Source organism: Peromyscus californicus, unplaced genomic scaffold, assembly GCF_007827085.1.
Source record: "Peromyscus californicus insignis strain IS unplaced genomic scaffold, ASM782708v3 Scaffold_11__1_contigs__length_118956290, whole genome shotgun sequence".
Classification (NCBI taxonomy): Eukaryota; Metazoa; Chordata; class Mammalia; order Rodentia; family Cricetidae; genus Peromyscus; species Peromyscus californicus.
The window spans coordinates 73,508,917-73,525,563 of record NW_026294402.1 but is presented as its reverse complement, the minus strand read 5'-3'; the positions used below and the strand labels follow the sequence as shown (position 1 = coordinate 73,525,563).

The window sequence follows — 16,647 nt, the reverse complement described above, 5'->3', positions numbered from 1 at the left end:
CTGACTCTCAAAAGTTGTTTCTGACCTCCATATGCATGCCATGACACACATGTGACAGCATTCATCCATACACATTACACATATTCACACACACACACACACAATAATAAATAAATAAAAACCTTAAAATAAAGAAATTACCATATAGCTTAATTCTTCAAAGGGTTTGTTGCCACTAACCACCAATTCAAACGGGGATCCCACCTAGAAAAGAAATATTAATTAATACGTACACCCTAATTATAAGAATATCAAATCATGTTGTAACTATCAAGTGAGTCACAAGCATTACCTTGACAAGTTCATGTCTGGCTTTAAGCTGGATGTAGGTCCTACTAGGGGAGGTGAACATGCCGTGAACTGCCATAGTATTTACACTGTCAAGAAAAGAAGCCTGCAACAAAAGAAATGAAGCTATAAATGCTCAGCTTCAGTAACCTGAGAAAGAATGTGAGCTGCGGAGTAACTATGGGAAGCCAGGTCACTTGCATTTTTGTTTTCAGGCAGAAACACATTCACCAGACACTGGCTCCTCCTCATTTTACAGATCATACTATAAAGAATGTGATAGCTTTAAAGCATAAGAAAGGATCTTTGCTGTTGGGTGGTGGTGGTACATACCTTTAATCCCAATGCTCAGGAAACAAAGGCAGGCAGATCTCTGTGAGTTTGAGGCTAACCTGGTCTACAGAGTGAGTTCCAGGACAGTCAGGGCTACACAGAAAGAAACCCTGTCTTGGAAAACCAAGAAAGAAAGAAAGAAAGAAAGAAAGAAAGAGAGAGAGAGAGAGAGAGAGAGAGAGAGAAGAGAGAGAGAGAGAGAGAGAGAGAGAGAGAGAGAGAAAGAAAGAAAGAAAGAAAGAAAGAAAGAAAGAAAGAAAGAAAGAAAGAAAGAAAGAAAGAAAGAGAAAGAAAGAAAGGAGGGAGGGAGGGAGGGAGGGAGGGAGGGAGGGAGGGAGGGAGGGAGGGAGGGAGGGAGGGAGAGAGTGCGAGGGAAGGAGGGGAAGGGAGGCAGAGGGAAAAGGAGAAAGAAAAAAAGAAAGGAAGGAAGGAAGGAAAAAAGGGTCTTTGCCATCATAGCCCTCAATTACTTCAGACAAAGTTGTCTTGTTACAAAACACAGGCAGAAGAGGGAATTAAACAAAAAATGGATCCTTTCCTTTCTACACAATGCTCAGACAGAAGTAAGAAACAACGTGTCCTGCTTGACCCACCAAAATAAAGAGTCAAAAAATCAGGCAGGGATGGTGGGACACACCTGTAATGCCAACTCTCACGAGGCGGAGGCAGGAGGATCACGAGTTCGAGGGTGGCCCGGACTACACAGTGAGCACCTGGCCAGGCTGGGCTGCCTAACAAGACCCTATCTCAAAAACGAATAACAGAAAGGAAAGAGCTCCCAACAGTGTTGGTCCCTACCCAGTTAGGGCTCTGACTTGGGTAATACTGATACCAAAAGAAAGGTTACAGGAATTATGGGGCACTCCCAGACAAGCCACACTGGGAGAGAAAGCTCAGGAACAGTGATTTCAAATAACTGAAAAATCAACCAAGATGAGAGTTTGGGGAGCTGCTCCATGAAATCTTCACATTGGTATGTTTTTCCATGGTCCTTAAAATGAAATTACAAGGAAACATCTAACGTAGATCTTTAGCACTGTGGGAAATGACTTCTAACACTTTCCCTGTGTCTGAAGCAGATGTGTGTCCACTACCTGTGCCCTGTGAACTCTGAGAAGGTGTCTCCCACAAAATTACAATAGCAATAATGCCCCTGCTGTGACATGGAAAGAGACTTCACCTTCAGGTATAGCTCACTGGAATTGTACAGGATCGGGAATTCAATCTTCAAGATTCCATTTTGGGGGACAGTATAATTTAGGATCTGGACATCATCCGTTTCCTGCTCTCCACTGTTCCACATGTTCCAGATGTTGGTGTTTTTCCTCTGGGTCACTTCTATGCTTAGATTATTTCTTCTATCTTCATGGGTTAGTTGATTATCATCAGAGCGGCTGACCTTCACCTGATTGTTAAAACAAAATATTTTAAGACAGGTTATAGCCCTGTTGAATGTAGTTTCTGCCTGTGCTGTTCCCAAATGCTGAACCCACAATGCTACAATTATTGGTAGCACCCCAATCTACTATGTTCAGTAACCCTTCTCCAGGAGTGTCTGACATGTGATCACTGCCTCCTTACTCATGGCTTCCTTGCCTTCCACAACGCTTTTGCTTCCTATCACTCTTTTGGCACTCTATTGTAACTGGCCTGGCAAGAGGGAAGATATTTGAAATAGACACTTGTATCCTGTGCTTCGGCTATCAGATTACTAAAATACGGAACATAAGACATTGGAATTTCCCCAGGAATCTCATGCTGGGAGACGAGAAAGGCCTGGACCAGCCAGAGGGAAAACCTTTCTCCCAGAGCTCCAGCTGATTAGATACCTTACAGGAGAGACAATGATGGACCATTGGTTGGTGGGACCATGCCTTGCCGTGTCTTGCGACTACTTAGATATGCCAACTTGGGCCTCTAGACTTGGAGGGATGGGGTCGCTGGATCTTTGTCCTCTTCCCACTGTGGCCACAATGAATAAATCTCCTTTTTGGTTTTCACCACTAATTTGTCTGCTTTAATTAGCTTCTCAAGGACAGGTGGCCAAACATGGCTTACTGGGTCCCTAGCTATGACCCCAAGTCTGGTAACACTCTGTGTCCCCTTTGGTTCCTTACTCTTTTCCTTTCTACAAAATGTCCAACACTCAGCTGGCTTAGCATCATAGTTCTTTGTGATTATACCCCAAATTCAGAATTCCTATCCTCCCGGTACCCTGGAGCTCATACGCAATTGCTCCATTTGAGGAAATCTCCACCTGATACCCAGTCACTTCAAATTCAGCTCATTAACATCCAGCAACCATCTTACCTTTTCTGTTTTTACTCACCACCGCCGTCCTGACAGACTAGCCTCCATCTCCTAAACTCAGTGAGTACCAAGTCCCATATTTCCCTGCCCTCCCTCCCCACGCCCATAGCCACCACCACAGGGCTCCTCCTAGTCTCGAAGACCTCAAACAGTGCTCCACCAGCACTGCCTTTGTCTTCCCTCCCCCTCCCTCCCTCCCCCATGCATGCTCTACCCCACCCCTACCCAACCATGTTCAGAGGCTCCAAGTCTTCTCACTGCCTAAGGCATAAAGTTCAACCCAATCATGAGGCCCTCCAGAGCTCGAGGTCTTCTAGAGTTCCCTAAGCTTTCTTCCTGTGTAACCAAGCCAAGTCCTCAGCAGCGTGTGCCCAGGTCCAGTCATTTTCCTGAATGCACCCTGATCCTTGCCAGCAGCTCTTTTGGTCTTACGTCATCTTCTCCCTGCCTCCCACCCCAGTGCTCAAACATTTAAAACACTGCTAATCTTGTTGTCATCATTCAAGGCTTCCTCTTCCATAAACCACCCCTTAATAACCTCCATCCCCACCTCCAAAGCAAACTTTCCCTCAGTTTCATAAGCCTGTACCTGCACATCGTCAAAATTCACTCAAATTGCCAGGGAGGGAGCATAAATATGAGCAATGAGCAAACGGCATACTTATGAAGATGTCATAAGGAAATACATCATTTTGTGTGCTTTCAAAACGTTTATTTTCTTAATTAACTCAAATATTAAGTATTAATTCAATATTCTTTCTGGAAAAAAAGAACATCCTTGATAATAATTTTATTTATCTATTTATTTAATCTTTTTTTTTTTGAGACAGGGTTTCTCTATGTAGCCCTGGCTGGCCTCAAATTCACAGAGATCCACTTGCCTCTGCCTCCCAAGTGCTAGAATTAAAGACGCGCACCACCACTGCCTGGCAATAATAATTTTTTTTTTTTTTTTTTTTTTTTTTGGTTTTTCGAGACAGGGTTTCTCTGTGTAGCTTTGCGCCTTTCCTGGGACTCACTTGGTAGCCCAGGCTGGCCTCGAACTCACAGAGATCCGCCTGGCTCTGCCTCCTGAGTGCTGGGATTAAAGGCGTGCGCCACCACCGCCCGGCGGCAATAATAATTTTTAATACTATACCTTTGATGAAATTAAAATTTAGTCCTTAACATCAAACAAAAAATTCTGACAGTCATTTCTTCATTAATAAAAGCTTCAATGTTGTGTTCCATATCAAACAAACTGCTAGTTAAGTGTATTTTGGGGAAAAAAAAATTGGGGGCTGTTCTTAGAAACCACAATTTAAAAATATATATATATAAGACAAAGGTCATTTGAGAGCAATTCTCCATGTCCATATAGCTAAAGAAGAAAAGGAACCAATCTCCTTTTTGACTTAGTTTTAAAGATACTAAGCACGTGACCTCCCACTAAGACTCGTGCTTATGGACCAGTAATAAATACACCGACTTACAGTGGCTGTGTAGTTGAGAGACGGCTTCAAGATAGTCGCATAATCAAAAAATTCAATGATGTAATCATACTGCTTGAAGAACACATTGGCACTTGCATTTCTTGAGATACCTGTATTGGGGATTGCACCATTTAGAAAGCAAACGCAGTATTTCACCGATGGCTTGTGCCCACCTAAGCTTCTTACTGAAGGGCTGAAGATATCAGGGCACATAAGCCTACTCCCGTTACTGACGACGGTCCCAAGATCAGCACAGAATTCCAGCTTGTTAGTCTCCCTCAGTGGTTTGTACACCAGGAGAAGAAAGCACACAGACAGGAGAGGGTTTGCTTGTTGGGTCAACGGAACCAATCTGTTAACATAGTAATAAAGGCTCCTAACAATTAACTCCTGTGTTCTTATTAAAAGAGCAAACTGTCTAGGAACAGGGGACACTTCAGAGTAAGTGATGAAGAAGAAAAAAAGGAGGAAGCCAGTCTGCTGAAGATGTAGGCCTCCTATGCGTTTTTTCATGCTAGAAAAACAGAGTTGGGATGGGGAAAATACGCAGGAGCTACTATTATCATAGGTAGTTGATATACAGACTTTCATAGAAAGTGAATTTCACTTTTTTGTCAAAGACCCTACAAGTTAAAGTTTTCAATGTGAAATAACCTCTCTCGGGAAGGAGTGAACACCCTCTCCTGAGAGTGCTGGTACAGCAGACAGCTAAGAAACAGCACAGGGCTTTACCTTCTTTATGGCTACAAACCTGTGAGTGACTCCGTCACAGTAGCTACAATCTCTATGGGCCCGGGGATGAACGGGCCCATGTGTTCAGAACGCTCATCCGAGGAATCCATTACCTTCTTCATCTCTTTATCATCAAAAGAGAAGTTTGTGGATCCATGTATCTGTTTTGTTTAAAAACTCCATTTTACTTTTCACTTTAGGAATTCAGATTCTAGAAACAAAACTCTAAGTCATATTGGACAGTTCTGTCCTGCTCTGTTCACTCATCTCTAATGCTAGAAAGTTCTTGCTGTTCTTAGAGTATTACTTTGGTAATTCTGTATGAAACTTTATTTTTAGAAAAAAAGTTAAATTTTCCATATTGTGATCTGAGTCAGAATTCTTTATATCATTATGTTGAAAATGGGTATAAACTTTCAATAAGTACTACATTCTCTTGTGGTTCCTATAATTAATCTCTGTTGTTGGCTCCTTTTTGATTTTTGAGACAGTCTCACAAAGCCCCAGCTGGCCTAAGAGTTGCTAGATGGCAGAGGCTAGTCTTGAACTACTGATCCTCTTTTCCTCCATCTCCCTCGAGAGCTGAAATAATAGGCATATGCCACCACAACCACAACCAGCTGGGTTCTATAATTATTTTTTAATCAAGATTAAAAATGTCCCCATTGTAAATTATAAAATATCTACAAAAGTTACCTCAAAGGTTTTAGTGATATTTTTCTTCGGTCCCCAAAAGGATAAAGATAAAAATGTAAGTGTTACATCTCCCTTCACTGGCTTCCCATACGTATACCTGGAAAACAATTTTTAAAATGTTGTATTATTACATTTTCAACTTGATGGTGTCAGAGGAACACAACAAACATATCACTTTCTATAAGCAGACACTAGCAATCCAACAGAAAAGAATTATTTTTAAAACACACCTCTTCCACAATTTAAAAAAAAAAGGGGGGGGGGGGCACAAGGCAGTCATGTTAGCTCTGTCATTCCTGCAGTCAGGAAGCTGAGACAGGACAAATTCAAGGCTGGAGTGAGCTACTTCTCAACCATCTGTCTCAAGAAATCATGAAACAACAAGGAAAACATTAAGAACGAGGAATGTCCTTTACAATGGTGAGTCTTCAGATTAGGTCCAGACAGAACTCGGAACCAGAGAATCTAAAATCGGCTCAAACACTGCCTGTCCATGGCCTCCGCCCACTGAGAGGATAAGGAGGAAGTGCCAGCATTACAGGAAGGCGCCGTGAGCTTTAAAAGACTATGAAAAATCTTTCAACGCTGGACTGGCCATTACAGCCTGTAAAAATGTTTGAATGTTAATTGAAGTTATAGTCACCATAGCCAACTGTCACACATCCCAGGATTCACCAGGAGGGGATATCTTAGACTATAGAGTACCAAATGCATATACAGCTACCAAAAAACTTGACTTTTTTTTTGCAAGGAAACTTTAAATAGTAATTTTTAACCATCATTTCAAACTCATCTTCTTGTGTCAAATTTCATTCTCTGCTACTTCACAGTCTTTTTTTATTTCCTTAATTATTCCCTCTCATAGTAGAAACATTTCCTCATGTAAAAGAAAGGTGATCTTCAGTAAACCATTTCACTGCCAGAAAATCTTTTTAAATGTGTTTCCTGTGTTCCTCCCATCTCTATTTCAAACACTGGGCCAACCCTTAAAGCCAGTTTTGCTTTGCATTTTACAAATTGTAAGAGTAAACTGACGTTTCCTGAACCTGTTAATTAGATACAGAAATAACCTCTCTTCTGGGCCAACCCCAAAGCAAATACAGAAGTTTCCAAATTATGAGGAAGAAAAAAAATCCACCTTCAAATATACCATCCTTCCAAACAAAAGCGGTGAAGTTAGCAGAGACCTGGCAGCATCAAAATTACTGCACCTAACATGGCCTTTGTCTCCTTAAATATTAAGTACAAGCAAAACCAGAATGATGCCAGAATATTATATTTTAAAACAGTCGTATCATACGATAGCTCAGAGTGTTTAAAATAATAACTTAATATAATTCTTAAAGACAATTTTTTATTTTGGTTTAAATGTGAGGCTGGGGATACAGAGATGACCCCGTGGTTAAGATTGTTTTCCTGTTCTGAGCCATCTCCCCAACCCCTAAATACACAATGTTGTAGAAACCTGACAGTGTATTCTACAAATCCCTTAGTCACTAGTCTGTGAGAAACATTTTAGGAATGGTGGCTCAAAGTAGAGTTACAGATGCAAAGACTTGTGGAGATCTGCGCTGTGCTAAATGAAGTATTACAGACGTTTGCTTACTATACATTAGGGTCTTTTTAAAAAGCAAAACCTTGTGCTAGTATTAAGTGCGTACAGAGCTGTTTGTCATGCTGTTTTACAACAGTTTAGAGCCATACCAAAAGAAAAAAAATGCAACTTACTTTGCTGTGACAGAACCACTTAAATTCTTAGCGTTCAAAGAACAATACAATGGTGTCTGCAAAGTAACTTCAAACTTCGGTAACACTGGAAAAGAAAAGCAATCTTTTAAAGACTCTATTTTACCGACATACTCAGCTGAACCCAACAACAACAACAAAAAAATGAGTTGTTCTAACTAGTTGATAATTGGTATTTCTTGAACTTGGATTTATTCATACACACATTAACATAAATTTAAAAGCCCTTTAGGTAATTTAAATTAGAAATACTTACTTAGGGTCAACTTTATCTAATAATGAAATAGATTTTGTTTGACTGCTTTACATTTATTTATTTATTTAGTTGCTCATCCATTTTGCATGTATGTGTGAGTGCCAGAGTGTATGTATGTGCACTACACATGTGCAGGAGGAGCCTGTGGAGATGAGAAGAGGGCACTGGATCCCCTGTAACTGGAGTTACAGGTGTTCCTGGAGGAACAGGAGTTACAGAGCCATCGTGTGGGTGCTGGGAACCAAACCTGGTCCCTCTACAAAAGCAAGAAGCATTCTTTTTTTTTTTTTTTTTTTTTAAGTTTTTAGACAGGGTTTTTCTGTGTAGCTTTGCATCTTTCCTGGAACTCACTCTGTAGCCCAGGCTGGCCTCGAACTCACAAAGATCCACCTGCCTCTGCCTCCTGAGTGCTGGGATTAAAGGCGTGCGCCACCGCCACCACCCAGTGCAAGAAGCATTCTTAACCACTGAACTATCTCTATGGCTGCCATAATATGTTTTACCATTAATACCACTTTAAATAAAGTACTCTACCACAGTAAAAAATGTTTGATATTTTGATTTGGGCCTACAGAAATGTTTTTATAATGTCACTGATCAAAGAAACAGATAAGACTCCTATAACGGACCTCACCACACAATTAACATTGTATGAATATCAAAAGAGCTAGTAAGTCAGTGTTGTCTGGCAAACCCATGGGCCAAAGGCACTGACTGTGCCAGAACACTGCTAGACTCTAAACCAGTCTGGGAGGGAGGCTTGGAAAAGTGCCATAGAGCAACTATGATCCTCCTACACACTCCTCTCCAAAGAAACGTAAAAGCTCTCTCTTCAAATATCATACGTTGCCCACCAATCACCCCACAACTGTACCTCATCAAGGTCATGTAACCACCTAGTACAGTGAAATATGAAAACAACACACAAAAATTTTGATACTGCCAGCCATGGTGGCCTACTTCTTTAATCCTAGCCCTTGGGAAGCAGAGACAGGTGGATCTCTGCGAGTTCAAGTCCAGCCTGGTCTACTTAGTAAGTTCCAAGGAGCAGAGACTATACAGTAAGATCCGTTCTCAAAAAAAAAAAAGGTTGCTTCCTTATGATTTCTTCTAGAGAAGTGGTTCTCAACCTTCCTAACACTTTGAGCCTTTAATACAGTTCCTCACGCTGTGGTGACCCCCAGCCATAAATTATTTTGTTGATACTTCATAACTGTAATTTTGCTACTGTTATGAATTATAAGGTAAATATCTGATACACGACCCCAAGGGGGTCACAGCCCACAAGTTGAGAACCACTGTTCTAGAACATTGATCAAAGAAAACAAAAATAAAATAAAATAAAAGTAAAACATTTATAATTTTTCATTTCTAGTGATCACATTTTAAAAAACAACAACAACACATAAAATCAATTTTGTAACTGTCTTAGAGTTTATACTGATATGACAAAAAAGCAGGTTGGGGAGGAAAGGGTTTATTTAGCTTACACTTCCAGATCAAAGTCCACCATTGCAGGAATTCAGAACAGGAATTCAAGCAGGGCTGGAACCCGGAGGCAGGAGCTGATGCAGAGGCCATGGAGGGGTGCTGCTTACTGGCTTGCTTCCCCTGACTTGCTCAGCCTGCTTTCTTGTAGAACAAAGGACCATCAGCCCAGGGATGGCACCATCCACAACAGGCTGGGCCCTCTCCCACTGATCATTAACTGAGAAAACGCTTTACAGCTGGATCTCATGGAGGCATTTCCTCAACTGAGACTCCTTCCTCTCTGATGACTCTAGCTTGTGTCAGTTTGACACACAAAACCAGCCAGTACAATAATATTTTTCTTACTTCATCTAAAATCATGGGTTTTTGTTTTTGTTTTTAAAGATTTATTTATTTGTTATGTATACAGTGTTCTGCCTGCATGTGTGCCTGCATGCCAGAAGAGGGCACCAGATCTCATTATATAGTTGTGAGCCACCACGTGGGTTACTGGAAATTGAACTCAGGACCTCTAGAAGAGCAGCCAGTGCTCTTAATCTCTGAGCCATCTCTGTAGCCCTAAAATCTTGTTTTAACATTTAGCCAAAACTTAAAATTTATTATTAATCAACTTTTTTTTTCTTATATGAAGTCTTGGAAATCTGGTGTGAATTTTACATGTATAACATATCTCTATTGGGACTAGATACATGTCAAGGACTGTACACCTGTGTATGGTGAGGGCCTCTGGGTGACACACACAGTTCCAGATCAGGGGTCAGAACAGTATGGCCAGCATAAGCTAAGAGTAGCTTTTACTAATGTTAATTGGTTGGAAAAGTCAAAAGAGAAATATGTGGTGATGCATAAGTTTATCACATGACAGCAGCGTTCGCTTATGTATTGTCTGTGTCTGCTACATTCTACACAGACAAAGACGAGCAATTATAACAAATGCCTAAGGTCTACTGAGACCAAATTACTACCTTCAGTCCCAGGACAGGAAAATCCTGTTCCAGGCCATGACATATGGATGTGAAAATACTCTGGGAAACACAGGAGCTAGAGTCACAAAGATGGAACAAGTTGTGTTTCAGAATTCTTTTGCCTAAATTAAGAGTGATCATCGAATGTTATGTAAATCAAACTAAAAGGCTCACCTATAAACAAAAAGCCACTACTTAATTTATCAGCTATTAGGGAGGTCCTGGGCTTTTTCTCGTCTCTGCCTCCTCTCTATCCACCGAGAGAAACAGCTGGATCCACTACTTTTGTTTGTGAGCTTACAAAGCAATGTGGAGCCTGCAAGAAGATGACCTGCCTGAGTCAGATGCCCTGTCTCCACCATGTTGACCAAATCAAGATACAGAAAAACACCAATGTCAAATTGGTGATTTTGTGTTTTTTGTGGTGCTGGGAACTAAACCCAGGGCATTGGCCCATGCTCTCAACTAAACCATGTCCTCAACTCCAATGTTCAGTTTTCAAAGAGTCAAAAAAGTTTAATATTTTATATGTACAACAGTATGGGGGAAGCCCGGTACTCGGGAGGCTGAGATGAGATTTGAAGCTAGCAAGGTCTGCAAAGCAAGTTCCGGACAACACTATGTAAAGAGACCCTCTCTCAAAAAAAAGAGAACAAGTCTGGAGAGATGGCTCAGCAGTTAAGAGCACTGACTGTTCTTCCAGGTTTTATTCCAAGCACTCCCACATGGTAGCTAACAACCATCTGTAACTCCAGTTCAAAGGGAATCTAACAACCTCTTCCGGCTTCCACAGGCTCTACACATATGTGGTACACAGATATGCATGAAGAAAAAACATTTATACACATAAAATAAAAATAAATAAATATCAAAAAAAACAAAATAAAAACAAAATGAAAAATTCTCTTAAGAAAAGCTGACAGCTGGGCAGTGGTGGCGCATGCCTTTAAACCAGCACTCAGGAGGCAGAGGCAGGAAGATCTCTGTGAGTTCGAGACCAGCCTGGGCTACAGAGTGAGTTCCAGGACAGGCTCCAAAGCTACACAAGAGAAACCTTGTCTTAAAAAAAAAAAGAAAGAAAGAAAGAAGGAAAGAAAGAAAGAAAGAAAGAAAGAAAGAAAGAAAGAAAGAAAGAAAGAAAGAAAGAAAGAAAGAAAGAAAGAAAGAAAGAAAAAAACTGACATTATGGAATGTTAGATATTTTGCCTACTTTTTTCTTTATAATGAAATTTCAGAACATTTATAAAGGAAATTATATGTTTGATCCTACAAGGAATACTAAAGTTTTACCCTTATTGGGGTTTTTATTTTAAGTAGCATGTCTCTTGAAAATTTCTCATCTCTATAAATAGTAATAAATGGGTGTTTTCCTTCAAAATAAATAGAGGAACTCTTACCATATTCTGAGACTTGAAATGATTGATAATACTGCTGATCCTATTGGGAAGAAAAGACAAAAACAAAGTGTGAGTTAGTTTAGTTTGTCCTCTTATCTATATAAAAATATTTAGAAAATTAATTTTTGAATTACATTTACAATGGTTTAAAGATCAAAATAATTTATTTTCATCTGTAGAAATTTATTTTTAGTCAACTGCAGTACCAAGCTTGTGAGACAGTTTTTCTTCCCAATTTGTTCACATAAAAAGGTAACTTCTCTAATTATAAGTCATTTAAACAAACTGTTTAATCTGATAAACATCATTTGCAAAACAAAAATTAGGTTAAAGAGTTCATAAATTTATGAAGCCATGATAATACATATCAAACTAACAGAAAATGACTTCAAGTTTGTTTTGGATATGACTTTAGACAAGCATGGGAAAAATGAAATTACTCATAATTAAAATGTTTACAAAGAATCAAGAAGACAAAGTTACCATGAATCAACATAGTCCACCTTCTAACTCCTTGAATTATTATCTGCTGTAGCATTTCAATCAATAAATCCTACCCTACTTTAACAGATATCATTAATTCATCTCTTTTCCGAGAGTCACAAGAAAACAGGTCTCCTATTATGTCATTTTCTAACTTACAATACTAACTCCGAAGTCTAAATAACAAAAACCATGGTCAAATAGCTAAGTAATTTCACTATGAACCTGCACTCTAAACCTGATCTCCTGTGTTTATCATAGCAAACAGAGCTATAATGAAAAAACTGTAGCTTTCCTAGAAATCACAACTAATCTAAAGTGTCTACTTTAAGAATTTTTTTAAAGATTTATTTACTTATTATATATGCAGTATTCTATCTGCGCACCAGAAGAAGGCACCAGATCTCATTACAGATGGTTGTGAGCCATCATGTGGCTGCTAGGAACTGAACTCAGGACATCTGGAAGAGAAGTCAGTGCTCTTAACCTCTGAGCCATCTCTCCAGCCCGTTTTTTTTTTTTTTTTTTTTTTTTTTTTTTTTTTTTTTTTTTTTTTAGGCATGGTCTCTCTGTCTCTGTAGCCCAAGATGGCCTGGAACAGACTATGTAGTCCAGGAGGCTAAGCTAAAATTAATGGTAATCCTCCTGCCTCAGCCTCCCATAGGCACCACATCTGGCTCATATTACTTAACCTTAAAAGAAAAAAAACACAGTTCACTTCAAAATATAAAACAAATCTTTATATGCTGACAAAATAGTTGTCTAGGTCTAGGATGTAGATCAGTAGCAGAGCACTTAAGAAGCACATATCAGTCTCTGGGCTTAATCACCAATGCTGAAAGAAATATAGTTGTTTAACGTTTGGTTTAAATACCATCATTTAAAGGCTATACTGAATAGGGAATGAAGAGATGGCTCAGTGGTTAAGAATATTTGCTGCTCTTCCAAAGGACTCAAGTTTAGTTTCAGGTACCTACAATCAGGTCACAATCTCTTATAACTCCAGCTCCACATCGGATGCCCTTTTCTGGCCGCTGTGGGCACCTGCACACACACATGCACATACCACACACACACACACACACACACACACACACACACACACAAACACACACACACATCAACATAATTTGAAATGAACCATATATATATATATATATATATATATATATATATTCTAAATAAATGTGTCATTTGGATCAGCCTTAAGAATCTCCATATTGATGACCCCTACTTCAACTGTTTCCATGTCATATATAGGAGTATTATAAGCTGCATGTATCTGATTCACTACACTTTGTTATCTTCAAAAACCAAATCAAGAAGGTAATTGTTGCCGAGCTTTTCCAGGGAGATATAAAATTAACATCTGCCCCCAAAATGAGACAGTAACAACAGCCCCATAAAAGGTCATGATGAGTAAAATAGGTTGTTTTTTTAATAATTTATTTGTTTTTATTTTAGGCACATTTGTGTTTTGCCCACATGCATGTCTGTGTGAGGGTGTCAGATCTTGGAGTTACAGACAGTTGTGAACTGCCATGTGGGTGCTGGGAATCAAACCTGGGTCCTCTGGAAAAGCAGTCAGTGCTCTTAACCACTGAGCCATCTCTCCAGCCCCCATAATATGAGTTTATTAGGGCTTACTTATGTAGTGGTGGATAACTAGAGATAACTGCATTTTTCGGAAACTGTCCCTACTATCACCACCAAGTTCCTATATTCTAGGACTCTAAAGTCAAGGTAGAATGTATACAAATCTGCGTTCAGAGTCCTACATAGTGTTAAGAAGAAGTGACTACAAGCTCAGACAACAGAGAGCTACCCAGTTTTAAAAAGCAGAAGTGAGCCGGGCGGTGGTGGCGCTCGCCTTTAATCCCAGCACTCGGGAGGCAGAGCCAGGCGGATCTCTGTGAGTTCGAGGCCAGCCTGGTCTCCAAAGCGAGTTCCAGGAAAGGCGCAAAGCTACACAGAGAAACCCTGTCTCGAAAAACCAAAAAAAAAAAAAAAAAAAAAAAAAGCAGAAGTGAGCCAGACATGGTGGTGCACACCTTTAGTCCCAGTGCTTGGGAGGAAGAAGCAGGCAGAGTTTTGAGTTTGAGGCCAGCCTGACCTACAGAGAGGGCCACCCAGAGAAACTCTGTCCCAAACAACAACGACAAAGTATAAATGACTACAAGCTCAGACACTGTGAGGGACAAAGACAGACTCTAGGCATGTTCTCTGTTTATTTGCACTCTGTCTCATCAGGGATTCTGATGGTCTCAGCAAACATGTCCAGCCATGGGAAGCGGCACTCGTTTTGCTGCCGTCTGGCACACAGAACAGCTAGCCACAAGGGGGTGTCACTCTAAATAGGATTCAGAGAGCTAATCTCTTCTCAGTGATGTATCTGTGTTGCCCGATTTGTTGATACACAATCCTAGTCTTTGAAATAGTTGGCCTCCCTACTGAGGCCAACACAAATAAGCACAGGGGTGAGCGGAGATGGCTCAGCGTTTAGAGTACTTGTTCTTCCAGAGGACCTGGACTCAATTCCCAGCACCCACATGGTGGCTCACAACCATCTGTAACTCCAGTTCCAGGGGATCCAGTGTCCTCTACTGACCTCCAAGGGTACCAGACACGCACATGGTATACATGCCTACATGCTGGCAGGACATTTTATAAACCAAATAAGTAAATTAATCTTTAAAGGTTTAAATTAAAAAAAAAAAAAAAAAAAGCTTGGGGAATGAGATGATCTCTGTTGAGATAAAGTCATATACAAGCCGGGCGGTGGTAGCGCACACCTTTAATCCCAGCCCTTGGGAGGCAGAGGCAAGTAAATCTCTGAGTTCAAGGATCCTGGTATACAAAGCAAGTTCCAGGACAGCTAGGACTGTTACACAGAGAAACCCTGTCTCAAAAAATAAAAAAATGTAAAATAAGTAAATAAAGTCATATACAACAAACGTTAATTAGTACATGAAAAACAACATAATGAATGAAGTTCTGTAAAGACTATCAGTCCTGAGGAATTTTTTTACTGTTGTTTCTATACTAACGACTCCTAAATCATCATCTCTAGCCCAAATCTCAGCTGAGAGATTCAGACCCACTTGCTGTCATGTCCTCCCAAATGTCCTAGATTTGTTTCTCTGGATAGAGATTCTCCCCAGAAGCTCCACCTCCCCAAGCCACTCAGCATGACCCTTCTCTCCCACAATATCCTGTGCCCTGTTTAATATAATCTGCATCATCATTTGCTTTGCTCCATCCTCTTTAAGAAACTGTGAAATCTTCGGGGGACAGCAGCTAGTTCAGCATGCTGTTGGTATCTGTTGAATGAAAGCATGTATAAATGAGTGACCCAGTTGACTCTTGTCCCCAGGCCAGTTGCTAGGGTACTCTAGGAGCCTCAGTTATCAGACATGAGATCTTTTTTTTTTTTTTTTTTTTTTTTGGTTTTTCAAGACAGGGTTTCTCTGTGTAGCTTTGCGCCTTTCCTGGAACTCACTTGGTAGTCCAGGCTGGCCTGGAACTCACAGAGATCCGCCTGGCTCTGCCTCCCGAGTGCTGGGATTAAAAGCGTGCGCCACCACCGCCCGGCCAGACATGAGATCTTAAAATCATTTTCTCCTATAAAGAGTCAGGCTGCCTTGACGAGGCAGACAACGATGACTGTGTTCCCAGTTTCCAGGGAAACAACGCCAAGGCGAGAAGAAGCCGGCATCGAAGGAAGCTGGCGGAAAAGAAGCCTTGGCCTTCCTTTCGTTATCCCTTTAATTGTGACAGTAAACTAAGAAATCATTTCATAACTGAGTGATGACCGAACGCTTTAGGTCACACGGCATTTTCCCAGGGTGTTCACAAGTGGCATAATGCAAATCAAGATGTAAATTATTCTACCGGGCAAAGGATCTCGGAAACGAATAAATTGTCTGTTGGACAGTCAAGAAGCTAAATCAATTTTTCAATGAGTTTAGCTATTTTTTTTGTTTGTTTGTTTGTTTGTTTGTCTCTTTGTTTTTCAAGACAGGATTTCTCTGTGTAGTTTTGGTGCCTGTCCTGGATCTCGCTCTGTATACCAGGCTGGCCTCGAACTCACAGAGATCCGCCTGCCTCTGCCTCCCGAGTGCTGGGATTAAAGGCATGCGCCACCGCCACTGGGCTCTATTTTAGTTATTTTTGTAAAGCATTTTTACAAAATATATATTCAAAAATGGTACAAGAGAGCCAAGCACGGTGACACACAATGGAAATCTCATCACTGGGGAGGCTGAGATGGGGAAATCGCAAGTGTAAAGTAGACCAGCCTGGGCTAGAAAAGAATTCCAGGCCAGTCTGGGTTACATAGTGAGGCCCTGTAACAGAGGGGAAATGGCAGAAAACACTGAACTACCTAAAGTTAATAACAATTCTGACAATCAGTAGCCATTAATGCCATATATAATCCAAAAACCAAAATGCGGATACCAAGTGCTTCCGGTGGTCTA

The 16,647-nt window shown here is 40.5% G+C and overlaps 1 protein-coding gene across 1 annotated transcript in view; it reads right to left on the bottom strand.

Annotated features, from left to right (window-relative positions):
• Nucleotides 1-16,647, bottom strand: part of Cd109 (CD109 molecule) — a 107,241-nt gene that overhangs the window by 52,858 nt on the left and 37,736 nt on the right. Inside the window, exons 6-13 of the mRNA XM_052715092.1 lie at nt 11,687-11,726; nt 7,560-7,644; nt 5,832-5,928; nt 5,155-5,296; nt 4,404-4,513; nt 1,802-2,026; nt 293-394; nt 142-204 (exon numbers count right to left, since the gene is read on the bottom strand). Of these exons, the coding sequence (XP_052571052.1) occupies nt 142-204; nt 293-394; nt 1,802-2,026; nt 4,404-4,513; nt 5,155-5,296; nt 5,832-5,928; nt 7,560-7,644; nt 11,687-11,726 (864 nt within the window). The remainder of the gene's footprint in view (nt 1-141; nt 205-292; nt 395-1,801; nt 2,027-4,403; nt 4,514-5,154; nt 5,297-5,831; nt 5,929-7,559; nt 7,645-11,686; nt 11,727-16,647) is intronic.